This window comes from Leiobunum rupestre, chromosome 1 (genome assembly GCF_980474605.1).
Source record: "Leiobunum rupestre chromosome 1, qqLeiRupe1.1.hap1, whole genome shotgun sequence".
In the NCBI taxonomy this organism is placed as follows: domain Eukaryota; kingdom Metazoa; phylum Arthropoda; class Arachnida; order Opiliones; family Sclerosomatidae; genus Leiobunum; species Leiobunum rupestre.
The window spans coordinates 42,533,427-42,559,460 of NC_143384.1; the positions used below are offsets into that span (position 1 = coordinate 42,533,427).

The 26,034-nt window shown below is 36.3% G+C and overlaps 3 protein-coding genes across 6 annotated transcripts in view; 2 read left to right on the forward strand and 1 right to left on the reverse strand.

The window, feature by feature from the left end:
- The first annotated feature begins 5,223 nt into the window (after positions 1–5,223).
- On the forward strand, positions 5,224–9,407 carry LOC149962982 (uncharacterized). Of its 2 annotated transcripts, none has more exons than XM_090180294.1 (9): positions 5,224–5,518; positions 5,594–6,247; positions 6,321–6,585; positions 6,653–6,825; positions 6,890–7,120; positions 7,193–7,346; positions 7,435–7,947; positions 8,764–8,887; positions 9,099–9,407. In XM_090180294.1, the coding sequence occupies exons 1-9, from the start codon at positions 5,474–5,476 to the stop codon at positions 9,349–9,351; spliced, it is 2,412 nt and encodes an 803-aa protein (XP_090036420.1). In that variant the 5' UTR covers positions 5,224–5,473; the 3' UTR covers positions 9,352–9,407. The 2 variants fall into 2 exon arrangements, with proteins under 2 accessions (XP_090036420.1, XP_090036421.1); XM_090180295.1 differs by having other exon boundaries at positions 5,226–5,518; positions 9,102–9,406.
- A 1,486-nt stretch (positions 9,408–10,893) lies between these two features.
- Positions 10,894–18,539, reverse strand: LOC149962983 (nucleolar protein 11-like). Of its 2 annotated transcripts, XM_090170416.1 has the most exons (18): positions 18,479–18,539; positions 18,332–18,383; positions 17,978–18,102; positions 15,926–16,238; positions 15,387–15,500; positions 15,256–15,312; positions 14,162–14,374; positions 13,656–13,806; positions 13,456–13,599; positions 13,309–13,394; positions 13,083–13,241; positions 12,966–13,024; positions 12,333–12,458; positions 12,193–12,276; positions 12,041–12,119; positions 11,892–11,975; positions 11,703–11,816; positions 10,894–11,063 (listed from the first exon to the last, which is right to left on the reverse strand). In XM_090170416.1, exons 4-18 carry the CDS (start codon positions 16,067–16,069, stop codon positions 10,944–10,946), a joined length of 1,734 nt encoding a protein of 577 aa, XP_090026542.1. In that variant the 5' UTR covers positions 16,070–16,238; positions 17,978–18,102; positions 18,332–18,383; positions 18,479–18,539; the 3' UTR covers positions 10,894–10,943. The 2 variants fall into 2 exon arrangements, with proteins under 2 accessions (XP_090026542.1, XP_090026543.1); XM_090170417.1 differs by lacking the exons at positions 18,332–18,383; positions 18,479–18,539 and having other exon boundaries at positions 17,978–18,215.
- Positions 18,540–24,123: 5,584 nt separating this feature from the next.
- Positions 24,124–26,034, forward strand: part of LOC149962984 (uncharacterized) — a 30,159-nt gene continuing 28,248 nt past the window's right edge. The window contains exon 1 of one of the 2 annotated variants that reach the window (XM_090180296.1): positions 24,124–24,228. The gene's annotated coding sequence lies outside the window, so the exon portion shown is untranslated. The remainder of the gene's footprint in view (positions 24,229–26,034) is intronic. The other variant, XM_090180299.1, reaches the window with a different exon arrangement.

Genomic DNA, 26,034 nt, shown 5'->3' on the forward strand with positions numbered 1-26,034 from the left:
TTAACTCCTTCTGGGAAGCGGGCTCCTACCCAAAGGCTTGGAAATACGCTATCTTGCACCCGATCTGCAAGCCGGGCAAAGATCCCCAAAAGGCGTCTTCCTACCGAGAAATTTCGTTACTTCCGACACTTGGCAAGGTCTTCGATAAACTGGGGCTGAGTCGTTTGACTTGGTTCTTGGACGACAACGCTGTCATGTCGGATTCCCAATCCGGCTTTCGTAAGGGCAGGTGGCCTACGGATAACTTAGTGCGCCTCGTGCAGGATACTCAATTGGCCCTTGCCAGGGGACACTCTTGTGTGGCTATCTTCTTGGATCTGAAAGACGCTTTTGGAAGCATTCACCATGATGCCCTGTTGGAGAAACTCCGGGCGAAGGGTTTGTCCGGCTCCCTTTTCCATTGGCTGGCAGATTTTCTACGTGAACGGACGGCGGCGATACGTATTGGGGAGACGGTATCGGACACTTTCGAGGTCAAGCGAGGTGCGCCGCAGGGGAGTTCCCTTAGCCCAACACTTTTCAACGTCATTCTCGGGGCCATCACGGACTCTTGCCCAGTGGGCGTTTTACACGGTGAGCATGCCGATGATCTGGCGCTCTGGGTTACTGGTCTTCATGCCGTCACTCTGCAGGAGCACTTACAGATTGCACTTGACAATATGGTGGAGTATTGTAGCGAATGGGGCCTCACTTTTCAACCGTCTAAGTGCAAATACATGGTCTTCTCCCGCAAATGAAGCGCGGCCTTTTACGATGATATCTACTTTTCACTCGGGACCTCTCCGTTGGCGAGGGTGGAACAATTTGTCTACCTCGGTGTTACCCTCGATCATAAACTGACCTGGCGCGCCCACATTGATGCCTTATATCGATCGTCCATGCAACGGCTAAATTTGTTGCGCGCGGTTTCTGGTACATACTGGGGAGCCTCTCGCCGTGCCCTCAAGGTGTTGTATTTGCAGTTTATTCGCTCCCGGATCGATTATTCTAGCATCGTCTATAACTCCGCGGCTGTCACCCACTTACGGCGCTTGGACCGGCTCCAAAATGCTGCGCTTCGTGTTATCTTGGGTGTTCCCAAGTCGACGAGTATTCAGTTAATGGAAGCTGAAGTGGCGATCATGCCGCTTTCCCACCGTAGAGATCTGCTGGGTATGCAGTTTGTCAACCTGGCCGCCGCCGCCGATGCTCCCGACTACTACAGGCGCTACATAACTGGCTCGGTGGCCACTCTCAGTCACTTTGAACACATCTGGACGATACTTAATACTCCAACGATCCTCAAATACTGGCGTCAACTTGTCACTCTTAATCTTGACTGGCTTCTTGAATTGGTTCCTTCTCCCAGCCTGATTTCCCCTCCTTCTTGGACCCCTGTCCAGGCGGACGTCAACTGTCGATGGCTGAGCTCCTCAAAGTCCAAGTTCTCGGATGTCGAGTTGCGCCAGCTCTTCTTTTTCGAACTCCATGCAATGGCTGGCGATTCCGTGGTCATATATACCGACGGCTCCCTCCAGGACGTCTCCAGCTGTGCCGGCGCCAGCTTCTGAATTACTGATCGCGATGTCACTCGTCCGTTCGTTGTGAATCCGGGCCACCCGATTAACACGGTGGAGCTCTTTGCCATTAATCAAGCGGTGGCTTTCGCTCGCAGTGAAGGTCTCGGGAACATTGTCGTATGCTCCGACTCACAATCGGCCTTGGCTATGATTTTGGGGGACGGACCTGACCCTCAAGTGCTACGTTTCCGGAGCCTCTGTCACGGTTACCCCGGGCGTGTTAAACTATTGTGGTGTCCGGCTCATGCCGGTATCCCGGGGAACGAGATGGCGGACAAATGTGCCACAGTAGCGGCTATCGACCATCCAGCGCGGCCTATGGTTTTTTTGCCTCGCACCAAAAGCTACCTTAAAGCACGGGTTTCGGTTCTGGTTACGGACTCTTGGCAGGTTTTATGGAACCACTTTGTTTCGGCTCGGGGCGTCGGGTGGTACAAGACTGATCCGTGACGGGACTGTATTGCGGGTCTTCGGTTGCGACGTTGGCAAGACTCGTTAGTAGCACGTGTTAACTGTGAACGGCTCCCAACTGCTGCGGTGCTTTTCCGTTTTCGCTTAAGCACGTCTTCGGTGTGTCGCTCCGGTCAGTGCGCGGCGATAGAGACGCTTCACCACATTCTTTTTGAATGTCGGGCTGCTAGAGGTCCCGCCATTCGTTTTTCGCGTCGCTTACTGCAGGTGACTTTCTCCACTCTGTATCGGATCTCCGTATGGCCTTTTCTCGAGGTGTATTACCGATTATTTCGGACGTGTATACTCTGCTCCGCGCCTTTGGCATTCGTTAACTTTACCGAGTCCAATAGTTTTTTTTTGTTTATTTATCTTCTTATCGCTGTTTGCATACACTTTAAATTTGTTGTCTAATTCTGTATGATGTACAGTCCTGATCAAAAGTTTCTGGCCGTTTTTGTTTGGCAGTCAATTTGTTTCTATTTTAGGTAGAGAGCCGAGTGAGGGCTTCACGGAAAGAATAAACCAAAAGCAAACGTGAAAGTAGTAATATTTGAAATAATATCGCGTGAGACCATTTATTTAATAAATTATAATTATAAATTTTAATAAATGGTCTCGCGCGATATTATTTCAAATATTACTACTTTCACGTTTGCTTCTGTTTAACTTGAAAACCAAATTAGGGTTAATTTTCGTGTTTTACGTCGTCACTATTTCTTCAATAACTTTTCAACCACAATTCCGATTAGAAAAGTTAACCCAGATTTGGTTTTTAAATAGGATAACGCGTCGAACGAGCGTAAACGCGACAAATTATACTAATTTTTTCGTGACGCCATTTCGGAGGGGTTTTACTATTTCCAGTATGGGTTGTGCCCTCCTAGTGGTAGCGCATTATCGTAACCGGCATAATATTTTCGTGAGGGTATTCTTTCCGTGAAGCCCTCACTCGACTCTCTACCTAAAATAGAAACAAATTGACTGCCAAACAAAAACGGCCAGAAACTTTTGATCAGGACTGTACATGGTGTGAAGGCCTCCGCTGCCATATACACCAATAAAGTCTTTCTTATTTTTGAAAAAAAAAACAAGTTGGCAAGCCAAAATATACCTCTCCTCGGAAGAATGGTCCCTAGTGGTATTAATTTCTCGACACGACCCCCAAAGATATCTCCGCAATTCAGAGTTATTTACGAAAAACGTATTCTCGGTTCAAACCCTGCCCGGTATAAAATTTTAATTTTAATTTAAATAATTGAGATGAAACAATCGAGTTTAATTTATTCAGAATATTATAAATTAAGTAGTTACAACAGCGAGTTAGACTTACTAAAACAATGCACAATTGAATTTAACCCTTTTTACAGTACATGTTTATCAGTTGAATATAATACTAAGCAAATTTTAATGAAAGAAATATCTACAGATGGTATTTGTATTTTTCTCGCTTACGAAATACTTGCCGCATCTTTAACGCTCATTTTATTTCAACACTCGTACATGTAGACTTCCAGTTGACGTTGTGACACATACCGCATGAAAAAGACGAATGCCGTCCAATTTCCAATATCATATAATGACTCGCACACCCAGGAAATCATTGACTGCGTTAGAAATCGTAGATATCCAAATATCCACACCAAATATATTTACAAGAAGCAAAAACCTTACCATCAACAAAGCACAGAGAACCACTTGACTAACCGCCAGCTCTTAAAGCAATAAACGTTAAATTATCAGCTTTGAATTAACACAAATATATATAGGTCGTTAATAATACCCGTAAATAAATAACAAAAAGTAACAAAGTGGACCACCCACAGGGTCTACCCTTTAACCCTCTTATCTCGGCTGACTGCGCTAAAACAAGATTTAACCTTTAAAATTTCATTCGTAAAAAAACCAGATTAGGCCTTCATAAATTCATTAATTAAAAAAGACTTTATTACCTATTATGCTTACGATGCTTGTCTTAATTTCAGTGACCCTATCGGTGGTTCTGTGGTAGAGCGCTCGACTGCCAAGCCGAATGGCCTGGGTTCGAAACCTGGGTGGCGCATTTGTTTTTAATCAATAGAGAAACGCTAAATTAGAATTTCTTCGATGCAAAAATTTCAATTTCAATTCTATTTCAATTAAACCAAAATTTCGTAATATTAAATACGCTTCCGATAAAGCTGAAGGTCTAATTTTCAATAAAGCGTAACAAGTGTCGGTGGTTCTGTGGTAGAACGTCCGCCTGTCAAGCAGGAGGTCTCGGGTTGAAATCCCGCCCGATGCGATCGCAAATTGATACTAAGACGAATACCGTGTACAACTGGTGGAAACCCTGCCATTGGACGTTGAGAGGTAGCTTTACACTCAGCACTCGGTCCGTCCCAAAGTCATTAAGAAGAAGTTGGAGAGAAAACGCCCATACAAACACAACAGACTCAACATGCACAACCATCAGAACACAAACTCAACACTCACAACCTACGCATAAACATTACAAAAACGTAACACACCAACCGTCACGACGGTGAGCGAAAAAACACCATCCAAACCAAACCGCAAATGAATCCGTTAACGCTCACCGTCACACGGTGGTTTTGCCAACCCTTCGAGAAACTGCGAACGCAGAGATCTCGAGAAACTGCGTACGCAGTGATTACACTTTGCACCGAAAATGCGAACGCGTTCGCAGGCCTGACAGACAGAGTCACAGACCCACAGACAGACACGGTGATTGTATAACCCCTCCTAGGGGACTTTGTCCCCTCGGAGAGGTAAAAATAATAACTCTTTTATAATTTATAAACATCGTTAAAAAATTTGAATCAATAAAAAATATTATACTATTAGTTAAATATTAACCTACATTCGGTTTAATTCAATGTTTTTTTAAATTTATTTAAAAATAATTGTTTTTTGTGGATTTTGGTCTGATATATACACGTTAAATTCAGGCGATTGACTGGGCCGCTAAAGCGCGATCGAAGTTGGCCCTGCAAGAGAGGAGCAAAATTTTTTCCCGAATGCGCAGGTTTTAGGTTTTTTCTCCATTGAATTGGGAATAATACAGCCATCTATCGCTTTCAAAGTACACTAGTACTATTAATTCAATTGTATGGGATATAGTTCCCGCCGCTAATAGCGGATGGCGCTACCAACAAATGATAGAGTTCACAACTTTGCAAAAATTGTTTCGCGGAAGGCAGATTGAAATTGCCATTCTAGCGGTACTATTCAAAATTCAATGGTTTTCTCCCAGCCAAAGCAGCAGCCTTTTCCATAAGAGTTCTGAACGTCGTGGGCTCTTGGCGCGAGTTTCGGATTTAGTTATGGTTTGAAATAGTACGATAAGACCATGGATAAGATAAGACTCGGTATCCAGATTTTATAATTTTTTAAATTGAAAAATTTTCAAGTTGTTTACCTCAGAAGTTGTATTTAGTATTATTTTTTTTTAATAATTATCTATGATGGGGGATGTTGATAAGGCGAGCGAGATAGTCGCCCATGTGGTAAATTTATTTGTATTTTTAATTTTTTTTTATTTCTTCCTCATTAATCAAAAATTGATGCCATGTGCTTTACAGTGTAACATCTTTACCGAAGTGCCTATTGAACACATATATGGTTTAATACCTTCGATTTGTTCAATTGAAACAGATGACGTTGATACAGCCACGCAGAAAATCTGTAATTTTTTAATAGAGAATGGTGATATGTTTGATATTCCGGATTTGGTTAGCATTAGCAAAATTGTAAAACCACCAAATGATATCCATTCACCTCCAAGAAGTGTCATTGAGTTAGTTAACAGTGATTCCAGTGATAATGATGGTGAAGAGCTAAATTTGATGGACTTAGCTCATCAATTGGCTGGTACAACACCAAATGTTCCTGAAGCTATAACATTCATTAAAGGGGAAAAAGATAAAACGCTTGAAAAACTTGAAAATAAAACTATTGATGAATTTGGTGATCAAAACCCAAATGAGTTGAAGAAATTCAGTGACACAGTAATTCTCAGCGATGTGGGAGATATTGTTCATGATGTTAAAATAAATGTAAATGCTCAAGAAGAAGTACTAAGTGGTGACTCAAATATTGATTGTAAAAATTCATCTACTAACATACAACATCCAGCAAAACGGAGGAAGAAAGAATCTACTATTGTCCAAGGGGAGGAAGACATAACCACTAAACCCCATACAGTACCTGAATATATTGAAGACGATTGTGGTCCGGTATGATAAGCTATGTACTTTGGTGTAATTTTTTTTAGCATTAATTAACTAGTTATTTTTTTTATATAACCAGTTACAAGATGCAGATAGTTCATCCAATGAACCTCCTATAGTGTCTAGCATTCCCAATCTTGATTGTACTGTCACAGATGTTGATGTTTTATTCGAGTGCGGTTGTTGCTTCAATGAAAACCCATTTGACTATATGGTACAATGTCTGGATGGACATTTATTCTGTTGTCAATGCCTTGAACGATATGCACAAGAATCTGTTTATGGCCATGGCAAAGGAGAATTGTTATGCATGACTGCTGGCTGCTCAGAGATTTTTCCAAATAGTAAGTTTGACGAAGAAAATGTTTTAAAACAGTTATTTTAACAGAAACTAATAATAACAAATTTCAGGTCAATTGTTTCGTGCCTTACCATTCAGTTTATACAAAAAGTATGAGGAACGAGTTAGCGATGAATGTTTGAATAGTGCGTGTCTTGAGAATTTTGTAAGGTGCAAATTTTGTGGCTATGGTGCGGAATTAGAACCTGAACAACAATTCTTTACTTGCACCCAATGCCAAAAAGTAAATAAACGTTTGAAATAGTTCGATTACAAATGATATAACATTTTGATCTACCTTTTTTTAGAGGTTCTGTCGTAAGTGTGAAGAACTTTTCAAAGATCATGAAGGGCTTAAATGTGAAGAAGTAGAAAAGGATGTTGAGACTAAAATCAGAACAGATTACGAAGAGAAGATGGCTGAAGCGAAAATACGTACCTGTGGGAAATGCAAATCCCGATTTACAAAGGAAAGCGGATGCAACAAAATCACCTGTCGATGCTCCCAAACCATGTGTTATATTTGTCGCACTGAGAAGGTAAGAAACTAATTCCCTTTTCCCATTTTTTAATATAACCGAAAGCTTGTTAGACATAGTATAACTTTTTAGATAGATTACACACACTTCTGTCAACACCCACGCTCACCAAATAAAGGATGCAAAAAGTGCAAGGCTTGCTTTTTATGGTCTAATGCTGATGAAGACGATAAACTGGCCATTGAGGAAATTAAAAAGGAAGCTCTTAAAATGAGAGAGAAAGAAGGTATATGGAATGTAGTCAGCATGTATTTTCTCACCTTTGGACACTAGTGTTCGTAACTGGAACTACTTATTTTCCTTCCTTTTTATAGGTTATCAAATGCCACGACAAATTGGTGCACCAAATGAGCCTGAACCAGGTAGACCTATTAGAACTAATGTGGATCAAAGAGGTAGAAGACCACGAGTTGCAAACAGAGCACGGGCTCGAGCTAATCTAGATTATCTAGTAGCGGATCTTGATTTAATTAATATGAGGGAAGCACTTGCAGCTGCTGAACAAGCTCGTGCCCAACTACCAAGACAACTCATACAACCTGCACGTCTTCTTCCGCCCATGCCAGCATTGATGGAAGGAAATATCCCAAACCCTCCTCCTATAATTGGAATGCCTGCTTTACCCCCTCCTCCAATCCTACTTAGACGTCCTATTGCTGATAATCTTTTTCCACCTCCACAAATTGACATGGCTCCTCCAGCAGCCCAACCAGCACCTACCCCTGCCAAAGCAAATTATGGTACTAAAGCTCAAGTCCCAGAGGTGGCTGCCGCCATCCAACTTAAACGTGGTATCCCAGCTCGAAAAGTGGCTACCAGCAGAACACGTAAGAGTTAATAATGTCATGCCACCAATTTGTTTTAAACGTGCAAAAGATAACTCTTAGATAATATCTGCTTTTTTAATATATTTTTTGCAATTTTGTTTTTTTTAAAGTTTGTTGATTTTTAAATACTATAAATGTACACTCTCTTTCATAAATAAATTCATTAGAGCTAGCAAACTAGTCTTCAAAATGATATTTAGTTGGTTGAGTACTTCTTTCTTACAAGGGAGTACCCGTGGTGTTTATTGCCAATTTTGTTCAAAGTCGGGCGTAATGTAGACCTATATGAGATATGAAGTTTCCCAAAAGGAGAAGTTGTACTACCCATTCAATTTTCCATGGCAACTGAAAATGTTTTTGACCACTTAAAACAAAAAAATCTCAATTTAAAAAGCATGGGATTTTCTTGGTTTCTCGGGACCACATTAGGTAAATTACCCATTTCATGATTTAAAAAAAAACTAAAATTTTAAATTTCCGTTAGAGATTTTCAGTTGCCATGGCAAATCGAATGGGTAGTGCAACGTCTCCTTTTGGGAAATTTCATATATCAAAGAGGTCTACATTATGCCCGACTTTGAACCAAATCAGCAATAAGCAACTCGGGTACTCCCCTTGTTAGTTTAACGAATGACCATTCGCTGTGAAATAATGGAAAAATGATATGAATTAAATTGTGATATTACAATTGCCTATTAGTTATGATAGTTCTGCTGTATTGTTTTGAATATTTGAATTTTTAGTAGCTGTTCTAAATTGTCATTAAGTTTAATTTGATATTCTGGAAACTTTTTTTCAAAACTTATTTTCCTTTAGGGGAGCAGATACTTCTAGAAGCAGGAATTCCCTTAATTCCACGTTTCGCTAAGCCACCTCCACGCAAACGAGGGAAAGCTGCAGCAACTACAACGCAAGAATTATTAGAAATCAATATATCTCGGTATGTTAGAAAGTAAAAAAATTAGCCTTTTTAGTTTACATAGCCACTTAGCAGCCAACGCAAGAATTTCTTAACCGCTAGATTTTTGTCTGTTAAGCAGGTGATTTGTCATTTTACCTTAGCAGACAAAAATCCAGCAGTAAGTGAGCTTCTTGTGGTGACTACTAGGTTATCCGAAAGGCTATTTTCAAATGAAATTCTTTCTTAAAAGCAGAACTACCTCGCCAGTGAAGATCAACAACACAAATGCTACAAATATCATTAATGATCCTAGACTTTCAAGGAATGGAATTAGTACAAATGGAATGATTGTGGAAGCTTCAAATTCAGACATAAGTAAGAAAGACGCTAAAACTCAAATATTAGAGCAGGTTCGCATGATAGAAGACTCCTTGGAATATAAAAATTTTGACCAAATTAAATTGTCACTTAATATGTTGAAAAATATTGCTAATGATCTTTGAAACTGTGAACATTTTCTATACATATTTTTATACTGGCTAAGTATTAATAAATTTGTCAAGTAAAATATTTATGCTCATTTATGTTATTTGTTTTTACAATTTTGCGGGATTTCTAGCTCTGAAACCTAGATGGGTACCATAAGTAACTTATGAGATGCCTAAATTTTAACCACCCATTTTAAGAACAGTTTTAGCTGTCTAAGAAATTGAGAATTTGTTCATGAGAAAAACGTCTCTGCTCTTGGCAAAATATTAATTGTTTGCAAGTTAAACTTCCAGGTAATGATGCTCAGTTAGGCCAAATAATAATGAATTATTGAATCAAAATATAAACACTATTCGAAGTCATCCTATAAGATATCTGGTTCACTTGATTTTTTCATTTCAACATGTTAAAAGTTTTAAAATTTATTGGTGAATCATTGCAGAAAATTAACAACTCCAAAATTTAGCAAAAAGTTTGGAAAATTTTACACAAATCGGGAAAATAAAAAATATAAATGTAATTACTTTGTAAGAGTTTATTTTCTAGACTAGTCTAGCGGTTAGGTTTAGTTTTACTTTTGGATTAAAATGCCATGAAATTTAAATTTACAAACAATATTAGGCTAATCATGGAATGAAAACCTTTTTTTCTTTTTTCGGGAAAATACAGAAAATTTTCTGGAAAAAAGACCTTAGTAATTTTCTGTCTTACAACTACTAAAATCGATTGTTACCAATACTTATTTTGGATTTGACTGTAAACTAGGAGCAACAAACACAAGGAGATTGTAGCTGGCCTTTAAACACGCTAACGCAGTGTTGTGTACAAATTTCATTGGACGAACTTTTACACTGAACGTTTTAAGGGCGAGGGGAAGGCAATTTCAGAATTTTTCCCTCCCGACCGCAGCAAGCGCTAAAGCGTCTAACCAATGAAAATTGTACACAAGAAAATCCACGACTTTTGACGGGTTGCATTCTCCTTGTGTGGGGTGCTGTTTTTGTTGCTCCTAGCTGTAAATATTTTCAAATTTGAAACAAACATCTATTCGGTGTTATAGTCGCAAGCCAGATTTCCCACACGGTACTGAAGAGTCCCAAATAGGAAGAAACCGGTCTACCGTTGGAATTTCTGGCTATTTTATTTAATTTTTCACTCGATCTATTTGGTCCGAATTTCGCGTCTTTTTGTTTGCTCGAAGACCTATCGGTACAAGATATTAGTAAGTTTTTAAATTTCTTCAAATTTGTTTAGGGTTTAGCTTTATTATCCCTTTTCATATTGGACTAATCTACTTATTTGCTAATTTTATCATCCTTTAGTATTCATGATGACAACACGGCTGTACTAGGTTAGAATAACCTTTATGCTTAGTATTTTATAATACAAATAGGTTATTTTAGTCTGGTACAGCAAAACAAGGAGATAAAATTTTCACTTGCCAAAGGTGATTCAGAACATTCTTGTTCCTGAATCCTAAACACAAGTGCTCTGTGACTTATTAATCAGTTTTGTTTTGTTGTATGTTACTTATGGTGTTATTGATCAACTGGTAAAATTAGTTTATTTTGCATAAGAATTACAAAATATGTACAAACTATCAATATCATAAAATCAATAATTCCACATGATAGGAACTCTTTTCACAATTTTGAGGTAATTTTTTCCCCTTTTGTATACTTTCTATTAAGAGAGTTGTGTCCTCAATATCTTCATATATTTGAAACTGCCAAAAAAAATATCAAATCAAGGATTTGTGGAATTAGGCCTATTTGCATAAACCAATATTTTTGTTGGCTTTGTGTGCAAAATTTGAATTCAATCAAAAAACTTAATACACATTATTTCAAATAGATCATAACTATGTTGCTGTCAAAATTCTTTTAATATTTGAAGGGCCAGGGAAAACCAGCTTTTGAAAATTACTACTTTCCAGCATGAACTCCAGAAATAGGGATGGATAAATCAAAAAATATTATAAGTCAGATGTGCTATCATAGGGATCATACAACTTTTGTAAAAACCGATTTTCCCTGATATTTTCAGATATTTCCCTGACATTTCCAGTTTCAAAACCACCTAATATTTTAAGAATTTTGTTGTTGAAGCAACCCCTTCAGACCAAACTTACTCAAACCTCACAAAAAATTTTAAATATCCCTGAATTTTTAGTCAACAATTTGTTTCCCTGATATTTCCAGGTTTGTATGAACCCTGTCCTGTATCACAGGTACTGATCAAACACTAATGGTCTTTTTTTAATACTAATTTAAATATTACAAAAAATTAATGCAAAGCACTAAATTACAAAAGTAATACTATTTTCTTTCTGAAATGAAAAACTAAATACTTCTGAGCTACTTACGAAATTATTAACCATTTCATTGAGGTGTAATAAAAATGTCTGAATTTCTGCATCTTTCATCAAGAGAAAGTTATTATAATGAGAATCAAGAAGAACATTTATCCATGTTATTGCCTTAAAATAGAATAAGAAAGCTTGTTATCTTAGGTTGTCTACGATTAAAACAATATGCTGTTCAACACATTTTACCTCTTGTAATGTTAATATGTCATCAATATGATGGTAAACTAGCATATTTTCATTCACCCAAAAATTTAGTAACTTGAGTAATGTCTGAAATAGGAGGGCATATTAAATATATTCACAGAAGAAAATTAAAAAGAAGGATAAATATTTACTAGAGTATCGTTTGTGGAAATTTTCTTCAAATATTGGTAAAGGAAGACATCGTTAAATGGTTGGGACATGAGTTTCAGTCTAAGAATGAATTTATAAGTTTAATAATTTATTCAAGAAAGGCGATTAAATGTAATAAATTACAATTTCTTACATGCACAAGGTTCTGGATTCAGAGTAAAACTGATTTGGATAAGAAACTTTGACCTCAATACTATCAAAGAATTTTTCATCCACCCTAAAGAAACCATCTATTAGTTTTTAACCTCACAGACATTTTAGACACTGCCTTACTCTAATAGAAATTTCAGCATATCAACCAGCTGAGGTTCTAGGATGTCCTTATAATGACCTAAGCACTTCATTAGACCTTGTACATCATTATTTTCAATTATTTTCACTAATTCTTCTTTACAAGTACTTAAAATCCATATAAATGACAATATAGAAAAATAATTTTGGCTATTTGGCAGAAGTATGTAATATATCTACTCAGAGAGTCATACGCATTTAGGCCATAAAACTGAAACCTTAGTTTCCAAGGTTCAAGGCAGATTGTAATGGACCCGAATTTCCGGTGATACTGCAGATGCATCGAAAGCATCACCATTGAAAATATACCATATGTATTACTCCTCCTACCAATGTAGAGATATTTCCTTAATTATATAAGTTTTCTAATGACAGTCACTACTATGAGGTTTTTAAAAAAGTATCTGGAGCTAGCTTGCGAATACCACTAGAGGTACTAAGTTATGTAGATAAAATAGGCGGTATTATATAAGCTATACTATTCTTAAAACTGAAATAAATTTTGCAGTGCAGGGATCGCTCAGGGAGACAAATACTCTACCTGCGCCACTGGCACTACAGGGAAATTGATATTTATCTCTAAGAGATATATTACATACTTCTACGAGAACTTACACAAAAACACTTAGAACATTTGTTTTATCTAAAATTTCTGAAGTGTCCATATTTCCATCCTATAAATTTATTAAATATTATTATTGGTTAAAAAAAATAAATAGCAATGAAAATTACAATTTTAGAGGTCCAACGAAGTTTTTTTGCGGGGATGATTGCATCAGTGGATGAGTTATTTCCAATCGAACTAGATAGTAAAGAACTGAAAATTCTCACAGCTATGCAGTGAATGTGATTAGATGACTGAATAAACAAGCAACAATTTTCCCAATGCAACTACAATGGAATTAATAACAATTACATTTCACAACTACATCCAGCAAAGTCAATTAGTAATACTTACATGAGAAGAACTATGTAGACAAATTTCAAATTTTTTACTTGTTTTACAAACTCTAAATTTTAAATCCCAAATCTCAACTTCAAAACCTTAAATTTAATGTTTTAAAGCAAATTAAAGTCATATTATAACTGATAATTGAGAATTCACCTTCGGATTTAGAAGAGGCTACTAAAGCATGTGTAGGGCCGATGATTTTAAGAAAGTTTCCATTAAAGTTTCTTTTAATTTTGCAGAGCGATGAAAACATTTCTAACAATGACACACTGTGTTTACGAATTTCACCATCTTCCCCTATTAAAACCAAATCAATTTAGGCTATGCACGGAAAAATCTAAGATATTACGTACATAATGTATATAAGAATGGAGTATCGTTAGTTATTGCAAGATCCCAGTCTCGAAAAGTAGAGTTACTTTTCTCAAGTGTTGTTCTCACGACATCTATCACAGAGCCAGATTGAACTGACAAGCTCACACAATAAAATATTAAGTCTCCTGGCTGAAATGCAATGAATAACCCAGGATAAATATTTCCTGAAAGGCTTTTCTGACTTGCTTTCACAATGGTTTACATGATATTTCTTGAGTATTTATTATTATGTGTTATTAATTATACTACCACATGCTGGGTAATGTGATTTTTCCTTAATTTCAACAATGAAAAGAAAGAACAGCTTTAATTCACTATAAATAATAAAGCAAACTGCCTGTAAATATCATGTTAAACTCAAAGGGCACTGTCAGAGACTTTTTGAATAAAGTATATGGAAATTGGCTTTGGATAATATTGATATGCTCAGTAAAGATGCTTTTATTATTCTTACTATAAAATGGTTGATAAGAAAAAATCATACTTGTTCTGAAGCAACGTGATGAAATACTGTAATTACTTCAATTCCCGCAACAGCTTTGGTACTCATAATTTTTTCTCCATTACCCAACACATTTTTACGTTTATGTTCACAATTATCTATAGCATATTTCAAAGCGATACAGTCCCCATTTTCAAAAATTACGATTGGTTCATGGTTATTTAAATTTAAAAGCTGTCTTATGCAGTCATTGAACTATAATAAAAAATAAATAATTACATTAATGAAAAATACTTAGGGATTGTACAGGATATCGGAATATTTAGAATCGAGTTTTCCAAAAACAGTGGGGTTCCATAACACATTTTTCCCTTAAGAATCTTACTCATGTTTTTATCAAAGTTTAAAGTATAATTCAATGCTTTAGTATAATTTAAAGAATGAACTTTGAAAACTTGAAGGTAGTAATATCCATTCCAGGGTTGCCTGGTTTAATACATGTGGTTTTTTTAATTCTTTATTTTTTTTCACTTTGCTACGATTTACTCTTACCAATAATTTGTACACTTTCGTACCAAAACTCTAAGAAACTAAAAAATCTTGGCCAAAATATTTGTACATAATCGAAACTAAAACTTTGTTTCTGGCGACTTTCGTAATGGTCAAAAGTGAAACAATCACAACTACAGATTTTAAAGCAATACTGCTATTCTATAGTTGATTATTGGCTAATAATCGGGTAGGCACTGAGCCAGCATCTAAACTTATGTTATTGTTTAAAGTATTTAACTAAGATAGTCAAATAAGTGTAAGCCTTTTAAGTATAGTCACAGAAAATTAAATAAGTGATTTTTTTAAATCCAGACATATAATTTTGGTACTTTAAATTTTTAATTATAATTAAATTTTAGTTAATAAAGAGCTGTATGTACAGTAATAATTTGTAGATCCACCATCAAACTTTCTACTTCATACTCCCTTTAATATCATTAGTAGAAGCTATTGGCTACATTTGCACAACAACTGGTGCAAAGATATGCTCCAACTCAATTTTAATTTTTGTCTCCCAAATCCTGACTAAAATCTCACCCGTACAATCCCTAAAAAAATAAAAATTAAAAAAAAAATTGGAGTACTTTAAATTTGGACCCCAAATCTATGGAGTCTAAATCATCAGTCCATTGTCGTAATACCTAAATTAAATTTAATACATAACATTAAAACTGTGTTTTAAGAAAGAATAATATTGTTATGGAACAAAATTAACTTGTTTGTTTTGAACACAATTCAGATGTGACGAAACATTATTGAAAACCACAGGACAAGTAAATTGTTGATTTTGTTTTGAAGACCAGCTCCGGAATGGTTTGGTCTCATGCAACTTAAAGAAACAATTAAAGAATTGAAATTACTAAATTACTGTCAGTGAAGTATAGATCCCTTTGAAACAAATGGAAATTTACCCTAACCAAATCCCAAGTATTTTTTTTCGTGAGAGCTACTTTAATAAGAACCAATACATTCTGTCCATTTAAATCCCTAGTTCATATATACTATCTCTTAAGTCTTAAAGTGTTAATCGTTATCAATTATGCACTGTAACAGCTAAAATTATCTATTTTAGGTTGGTATAGGAATATAAACCCTTGTTATGAGGATAACATCTACCTCAAGCAATATATTAAATTTTACAAAAGTACTTCTGAATTACCAAAGGTCCACTTTCCAAATCACCGGAGCACATACCAAGGCTTACTTCACACGTGACATTTTGATTTTTTATAACTTTTTGTCAAAAAATCTTACCTTAAATAAGCTGACCGTGTTTTTGCTTGTAGTAACAACTAAACTTTCATTTCCGATGTATTTTGAAACTGGAAACCCATTACAGTTGTTATTAGCGTAATTAATAAGCGAAGTAACTAGAAATGAGTCTTCAATATCCGCCATATTTTAACAATTTTGACCAGAGAGTGTAAAGTCGCTTCGCTACAGCACGGGCCCCTGCACGCGCTCACGCTGCTCGCGACGATAGCGGTCCCGGCAAAGAATTTCCTCCCCATGTATTTTCGCGACAGCGATTTTCCGTCGCTTGGAACGCTGGTGTAACAACCGGAATCTATCAAAGAGGCGGGAAGTTTAACATACGTTTCAATGGCGATGAATTTGCATTAGTGAAGTTTTTTTCCAACTGTTTTATTGAATTTGGAGAAGTTTGTAACAAACAATTAGTAATAACACTTTTTAAGTATGTAAGTTTTCATTTCAAAATTTTTTTTTTTAATAAATATTTCAATATTTTGAGTGGTAACATTTTATTGCTAAGCCTAACCATAAATGGTTTAAGTTTTGTATTGGCAATAAGTTTTCAAGTTATTAAAAACTGTATTTTGTAGTTATTTAAGACTATAATTATGATAACTGCTCATAATTTTTGTCATATTCACCAAACTTTGTTCTTTATAATTTGCATAAGATAAAACATTAATATTTGCTCAAATGCCATTACCCTGGCTGCGTTACATCCTGTTTTTTTAATAAGTGAAAATTACCGGGAGGGGCAGGTCACTTCCATTTTGGGTGCGTCTTAATCATAGTAAAATTATTAAATCAAGGTAATCGTGATTAAATCAGCGTAATTAAAATTAAAAAAATTGTTGAAGTTTTCAACAGCAACACGGAGCAGAGCGCAGATACCGAAATAAATCCAGTGACATCAGCTACAAGTAATGAACGGTTTATTTTCGACTTGGTTAAAATATATATATACATAGCAATTAATGAAACGATGGTAGTACAACAGAAAACTGACTAGTAAGAACGGACTAGTACTGTTGAATGACTTTGTTACAAAATATCTTCATTGTTTTTTATTTCTTCAACAAAAATTAATCAAGATTAGAAAATCTAACCACGCTTTAAACGAGATTTAATCATTCTAATCAGGATCTAATCTTTTTAATCAGGATTTAATCATTTTAATCAGATTTAATCATTTTAATCAGATTTAAACATTTTAATTAGATTTAATCATTTTAATCACGATTTAAACTTAATCATGATTTAAACATTTTAATCACGATTTAAACATTTTAATCACGATTTAATCAATATAATCGGTCGAATCGAGATTTTATCGAGTGCGGTAAATACGAAATAATAATTCTAATCACTTAGTAAATTATTCTAATAAGCTCGATAAAATCACGCACAATTATAATCATTCCAATCACCAATATAATCATTCTGATTCTCGTTCTAATTTCTAATCGCGATTTAATCATACTAATCACGATTTAATCGTTTCAATCAGATTTAATTGTTTCAATCAGATTTAATCATTTATATCAGATTTAATCATTTAATCATGATTAAATAGATTTAAAGATTATATTAATTAATTAAACATGATTTAATCAACATAATCATGATTAAATTGAATTTAATCAAAATAATAACGATTTAATATTTTGAGAGGTGCGTCGTTAATTAAGGAAGTGACCTGCCCCTCCAAATTACCCATTTAAAAAATACCAGCATTGTTCTGTTCCATTGTGTTCATCTACTTTTAAGAAGACCAAAGTGTCATTTCATCAGTTACCCGCTGATGAAAATTTATGCGAACTGTGGATTAAGAGCATCTCTAGGAATGATTTTGTAGTCAACGAAGCATACACTTCACATGAAAGATTGGTTTGTGGTTTGTATTTTAAGGAACTTCAGTTAATGATAGTCTGTTGTGAGGCTAATGCGTAATCGTAGGATTTGGAACCAGATGTACGTCACTACCTATTACTTAATTGGTGGCATTACATATGAGCCAATATACGATTAGGTCTCAAATTCGAATATGACTACCATCAGAAACGAAAAGAATGTTTATCCACATCATCCAGCATATTTCAACCTCATCCAGCATATTCCTACATCATCCAGCATATTCCTACATCATCCAGCATGTTCCTACATCATCCAGCATGTTCCTACATCATCCAGTAATTTTAATTGAATCTTGATGAATTTTACTTGAAAAAAGCTGATTACTTTAATGTGAGCGTGGGACTACTAAGTTATCGAGATTCTTAAAAGCAATTAACAAAAACCAATTTTAACTTAAATTATGGTAAAAAAAATGGGAATCTCTACATTTAGACCTAAACCATATTGTGAACTGTGATTGAGACTAGTGAGTCTGTGATTTAGAATGCTTACATGTCTCATACATATATTTTCAGCAATCTTCAACATTGTCTGACTTTGTTAACTGTAAAAATAATATTCTAGTTTTATAATCTGCATTACATTTACTACTTATTTACTTAAATTGAAGTTAACTTTGTAAATATTAAAACAACTTACTATCAAAGAACTCTAAGAATAAAATCGAAAAACAACAGCTGATAAGCGGACACATGACTAGTTCTTTTGTTTACATTATTAACGTCGACAGCGTCTTCTTTGTCTGGTTTTCTCGGCGCGTATTTTGATTTAAAAATATCCAAACGTATTTTACTTATTTATTAATAAGTAATTTAAAGATTACGGAAAGAAATTATAACCCTAAAATTACACAATTAGAAATAATTAATGAAACTCTAAAAATTGGAACGTTTTCGCCATATACTCCAGCCATTTCTTAGTTGTTACGTCAGCGCCAAAGGTCGATGTAGGAAAAAAGTTAACTAATTTCACTTTCGCAATTTTCAGTCGATCGCCGGGGCCGCTATCGTCGCGAGCAGCGTGAGCGCGTGCAGGGGGCCGTGGCCGGAGATACCACTAGCGCCATCAAACGCCCGGGAATTGTGGACATTCTCGGCGAATAAAATCGTACCACGGATTTTTTAAAGAGAGGCGCCTCTCTGTAGCGAAGCGACTTTACACTCTCTGTTTTGACTTTAAACCGGTGCCTACCATAGAAATAGAAATTAGACTAGAAGCACGATTGGATTGGGCGCGGACGTACCAGCTAGAAGGCTGCCATCAGAGTGGAATCGCGATAGACGCGCCATCTCATAGAAACAATTTAAACTAAATAAGTAAATATGGTCACGTGGAATAACATAAAATCAGATCGTAGGCAACGTATTAAAAACTTTTTTTTATTCATCTGACATTATATTAAGTTATTCAAACAGCTTTATTAAAATCATAAAAATCTCCAGAATCTACTATATCTACCGTGTCACCCTTAAAGTCACACGTTAACTTTGCGCAATCATTGTAAGTCTGAAATACCACAAATCATCACAGTTTAACTAAATTTTAATTATTTCAGTGTGGTTTAAAATATGCCTACATGAGATTCCAAAATCTTGGTTTCAGTGTCTTTTAAACTATCATCAGTATTAGTCAAGTCAAATTGAGTGGTTTCCGGTAGTTCACTTTTTCCATAAGTTTTCTGAAATAAACTCTGATAAATAGGGAAACTAAATAACAATTACTAAAATCATATGTAACATAATCACTCATAAGTATGCCATAAAAGCATTTTCGTTAATGAAACCTTGTTCACGGGATATGACGTAAATTACGTCACTTACTTACAACTCCGTGACGAAATACGCGTCATCAACTTTACTGATGGGAAACGGAAGTTAGTGAGACTTCCTCGCGCGTTTCTGGCTTTGCCCATGTCAAGTTTAGCTCGTGCCTCGCGATCACATGATTTCATTTCCATGGTAACCTTTTCAATAGCGCAAGGATTATAAGCATTTTTGTATTTTTGGGTCCGCTTAATGTATGTTCCGCGTGAAACAAGGTCTTATTGAATTTTTTTCAATGGAAATGTTATACAGAGGCATACTTATGAGTAATTATGTTACATATGCTAAAATCAATAAATTGGCATACTCTAGAAGATGTAAATATGCTTTGTTCTGGAATAGATATTTTTGTGACCTCTTTCAAATTCTTGTTTTAATAAAGAAATTATTCATATTTCAGTTAGTTTTTTATTTCAGAATGTATAGGGTAATTTTTACTTGTGTAGGTACAGCAGTTGCTTTCAAATGGTGCCTTCCATTTTGAAAGTAAATTTCATCCGGCAGAAAATGTTTACTACACACAAAGTCATATGAAGTAATTGAAGATGGAGTCCAATTTTCGCGATTTATCGCTAAAACCCATTTTCCTAGTAATTCAGCATTTCTGAGAGGAAATCTTAGTGTTAAAAAATCTCTTATTCCGAGATTATTATAAAATATTTACTATAATATTACATACTTATGAAATGATAATTTTATTTCTTTCCCAGATCTCTCTTTACAATGTGAAAAAGCGCAGTTTTTAACCATTTTTGCGGATATGCTTTTAGACGCAAAAATTTAAACACGAAAAGACCACCGCCGTGCACGACGTGATGCCCAGTGGATCGCCTTTTTTTCCCTCTTCGAAATTCGCGTCGTAGCCATGGCGACAATGTTTAATGCGTTTGTCAGATGGCGCGTACATCGCGATTCCACCCTAATGTCAGCCTTCTAACTCGCCTGTTTCCCTTGGGAGTTGGGATTGGCGGAAAGGGCCATAGATATAAGATATGTATATAAAGGTCTAGATAAATTTCGGGGCATCTAAGCCTAACATAAAATACGGAGTTGACACCTAGCAGACACCGAGGAAGGCACGTGACCAGCATTTTAGTACAAAGTGCTTGACCTTTCCGCAGGCCGTAGTCTTTAGACACCATCTGTTGGTGACTTTTAGTATAATTTTTAAGCAGGAGACAATGGCTCTCGCGACGATAGCACGAGCTTTCTTACCGATAGATAGCGCCTTATAAGGATAGCCTGCAGAAATTACGCGTTTCTGCTAGCTGTCACCTCCGTATTCACTCCCTTTGAAATATTTTATCTAGACCTTTATATACGTTTCCTATATCTATGGAAAGGGCAGTGCTTCTAGTCTAATTTCTATTTCTATGGTGCCTACGGTATTATTAACGTAGGTACCGTTTAAACACAGACGACAGGTCCCAGCTTTGCCAGTTCCTGAAACTCAAATTATCGTACCACAGCCCATAGAAATCTCATAGGTAACTAGAATGCTGCCGCCTACGGCCGAGCTTGACGCCAGTTCGCCTTGAACCTTCAGCCAATGAGAGGCCGTAGAGTGGTTCCGCCAAGGAGGATAATAATCCTCCTTGGATCCGCTACTACAGCGGGAGATAGGTGACGTCATTCTCTCTGGTGACATTAAATTCTTGGCAGAACCACTCTTTGAGCTCTGATTGGCTGAGATCTGGCTATCGTCTGCCACGGCGTTTGGCCCATTTTCCAGTTACACGGCAGCATTCTAGTTACCTATGAGATTTCTATGCCACAGCCAAAAAGTTATCGATCTCAGAAAAAATTATCGTATGTCTGAAAACTGGCGGTAGATTTAAATTGTGTGTGAAAAAGTGACGTTAAACTTGTGAAATCAAATTTTTTAATAACACTTAAAGTTCAACAGATTGAAAACGTATATTTAAAAATCGCAGTTTTAACTGGTTCAAATTATTGTACATTATCGTACGCGTGAGCTGAATTATCGAAAAATGCGTACGCCAAACTAGACCAGGTAATTCGCAACCGAAACGAGTCTAGTTGGCGTAACGACGCTAGCTTCTCCGAGTTAGCGCCTATGACCTAGAATATGCTACAAATTAAAAGGTCATAAGAACGTTTTTTCTTAAATAATCTAATATATTTAAACAACTTTATTAAAATCATTACGTTCACAAGAATCTACATTAACGTAAAGTACAGGTACGTCACTATTAAAAACGTTTTAAATTTACTGGCGTTGAAATAAAATAAGCTTAGAAAGCTTATGCCTAACTGCTTCAGTTTATGATTAAACACTAAGTGCCTCGTCGAATTTTCTCAAATGTCCAGGGCGTTTCGTAGTAAAACGTCACGATACGGCAACATCAAAACCAGAAGTACAATCATGTTACTTTAATGGGAGTTCAGTTCAGTACGTTCCAGTTCTAAAACCGTCAGCGCGACCTCGCATGAATGTACGTCAACAAGCTGGCAAACAGGTTTCCCGAAAAATCAATAAAAATCAAAGACTACAGATGGTTACATGTCCCTTCCTAGAGTGTACCTACTAAGCAATTCTTTGATTGGGATTTTATGAAAACACCTATAGATGATGCACGGCCAACTTCGATCGCGTGTACCGCGCTTTAGCGGCCCCGCCAATCGCCTCGCATCTAATGTTAATTTGCGTGTATGAATAATCCCGATAGGGGCGCTACATACGACCAAAAACCTAATATCACCAAAGGCGGGGAATACAAGCGAAATCACGGAAAAAAAATTTTCTTCGGTTTTCCACTTTCCTATTTAGAAAAAACAAGGTATAGTTAGTTAAACTATCCTTTCCCAATATATTTATGTATAATTCATAATTAAAAAAAAATATTAAATGAAGAAAAAGAGACGCGTTTTTTACGCGAAGGCGCCATATTAGAATACATAGTTTTGAAGGCTGTCACCGCGAAACCAAATGGTAGATCGCTTGGCGGGTAAATTTCGCTCGTTTAAAAATTAATTTCTCGTCATTAAAAAAAGATACAATTTTACGACTGATATTTTTGAGTATATTTAAACATGATCTTTCAAATAGATCCAAGTTTTACCCACCCTGGACTTTAAAAAATTAAGTAACGTACCCAGAATGTGCCTGTCTCACGTAATCGCCGATGGACATTGGTAAAAGTCCGTGAGACTGGGTTGCGTCGGTTCGGGTACCTTTCCTAGTAGAGACGTTGAGCAGCCAAAGCATTGCCATCCGCTAGTTCATACACGAAATAAATATCCGCCAGCTTTTCCGAAGTAAACTCTATAGTTGCATTTTGAAAGATGAGAAATCACGGTCCATCACGACGGTTTACCTCGATTTGTTTACAAAGTCCCTTTTTACCTATCACACGAACTCAAACCTTAATGTTCGCATTTCCCTGCTGCTTGGTTTTGCGCTGGTTACAGCCTACTTCCAGGGGCTAGTAGGCCACACTTTGAAGCTCTCTGGCGCTCTTTTAACTCATCCCAGGAAAATGGGGAAAAACAGGCATAAAGTTTTGTAACACCCTGTATATCCCATGTAAGAATAATGTTGATAATTTCTGTAATTTATGTTTGTGACCAATTTGAAACGATCCAATCAACGCGAGCGGTACATATAAGTACCGCCTCTTGATTTTGACGTTAGCCATCTCTATTGAAAAAAGAGCTACTTGACGTCGAGCCGCCACTTGCTTTAAATTGCGATCACAAGTATCGCCGCCTACCGTACTAATTTTAAATTGAATACGTGAAGGCTTTCTCCTCGTACAAAAATATATCTGCGCAATGTGCAACAGCTGAACGTTTCCGCCTAGAAACATTTAAATCTAAACGTTATATGCTTTACCGTCACACATTTAATTGCCAGGAATTAAGGCAGATGGCGCTATATTTACTAAGCTCGAACTCCATGAATGAGATAAAAAAAAGTGGGTGTAGGAATGCGGTACCTCTGAGAATCGCGTGCGTCGAGAACTCGAGAAACGATATTTTATTTTTACTTTATGGAAACGGTTATAACAATTAAAAAAAAGAATCACGTGGTTTGATACCGACTGACGTAATTTCTCTTGGAAATTTTTATCCGTTGAGTGGCGCTACTAGTTCGGCGTTTCTCTCAGTTGTCCTGCATGAATATTTTTTATTAAACCACCGCGAGTCAAACTCGCAACAGAGCGATGTACGTGCGTTGTAAAACATCTGCGTTCTCGCAACGTTAGCGCCCGTAGGGGAATTAAGTGTTGGCGGTAAAATGCCGCGAAAGGACGCGTTTCGTCAAATTTCGAAAATGTAAAACCAAATAATTATCTAATATTTTGAGAATCCGCGTAGATAATGAATTTCATAGGATGTAAAATTGGTATTTAATCTTAATTACTTAAAATACTCGTCTCTTCAGTTCGTGAAATAAGGGAATTTTTTTTGGTGTTTTCAGTCACATCGTCATGACCGTGGAGTTTTCGGCCGTTTTCCCACGTATTTGTTTCGCTTGTGTGGTCGGTTTGATTTTCTTCTTAATTTTGAGATCAGAGCTCAACAATTGGACGAATACTGAAGGTAAGATTCCCAACGTACAAATTTCGCGTGATATAGTGGATAATGAACACGGTTGTCTCTAAGATTGTGGGTGCTTTTTAAATTTAAAGCTAGGTTTCAACTCTCAAAGTTTCTGCTGTTTAAAAACACACTTTTAAAGACACTTTTAAAAAACTAGTTTATAGAATAGACGATTTTGAACCACTAGTGTTTTTAGCGGCAACGTTGCCGCCCACAAACAAGCTCTTCCAACTTTATTTATTTATATTTAACATCATATCAACCTTTTTTAGAAAGGTGTCGTTTGAATAACCAATATTGACAGCAATATTAATGGAGCTAGGCCCTGACACAAACCTTCAGGGTGAGGGTAGTGATACGTATAAATATCATAGAACCCACCATCTGTTGCTGTATTCCTAGAGCTAATGTAGCTGCTGTTTTAATATATAAATGTAAGCAGGGGGTGCAGTTAGTACTGCACTAGTAAAAGCATTAGCCTATAAATGAATATTGTTTTATAAGTATGGAACTTTCTATACGTCTTAGTTCTTACACAACTTTTAGCAAAATTTACTCTAACGTAGTTTTTGACCTTGGACAAAGAAACTACTGGGCCTAAATCTTGATTGCGCGTTTGGTTCTTTTAGAGCAGCGATGCTTGTATCGCCAAGGTATTCGATATTAGAAATATTGCCACCCTAATATGAAAAATGTTCGCAATTGCCCTATTTGAAATGACGTATTTGCGCGCGACACTGCCACTATATATCATGGGCAAAAGCCCTTGTTTGTTGCCCAAAACATGGCGGGGTATTTTCACGTTCAAAGTGCAGTTTAAAAATTGCCAATATTCGCGACCGAAAACTATCGCCACGCCCCCTTTGGTTCGCCATTGAAAGCTAGATAGGTAGCGGCTAAAGCAGACGCTATTAGTTTTTCTCATCGTTATTCTTAAATTTTACTGTATAAATAATGATACTTGCATTTTAATATAATGTTTCATCGTTTGATTATATTTAGATAAGTTTAATTAAGAAAAAAACGTTCGTATGGCCTTTTAATTTGTCTGTAGCAGACCTAGACTTCTTTCGGTCGGGAATAAGCGAACGACTTTAGGCCAAATATCATTGGTGTTTTTTTGGTTTGGGTTTTGGGAATATGATTTAAACGAAAACATATAATATATAATAAAATATGTACAGTCCTGATCAAAAGTTTCTGGCCGTTTTTGTTTGGCAGTCAATTTGTTTCTATTTTAGGTAGAGAGCCGAGTGAGGGCTTCACGGAAAGAATACCCTCACGAAAATATTATGCCGGTTACGATAATGCGCTACCACTAGTAGGGCACAACCCATACCGGAAATAGTAAAACCATTCCGAAATGGCGTCACGAAAATTTATAATTATAATTTATTAAATAAATGGTCTCGCGCGATATTATTTCAAATATTACTACTTTCACGTTTGCTTTTGTTTAACTTGAAAACCAAATTAGGGTTAATTTTCGTGTTTTACGTCGTCACTATTTCTTCAATAACTTTTCAACCACAATTCCGATTAGAAAAAAGGTGAACCCAGATTTGGTTTTTAAATAGGATAACGCGTCGAACGAGCGTAAACACGACAAATTATACTAATGTTTTCGTGACGCCATTTCGGAATGGTTTTACTATTTCCGGTATGGGTTGTGCCCTCCTAGTGGTAGCGCATTATCGTAACCGGCATAATATTTTCGTGAGGGTATTCTTTCCGTGAAGCCCTCACTCGGCTCTCTACCTAAAATAGAAACAAATTGACTGCCAAACAAAAACGGCCAGAAACTTT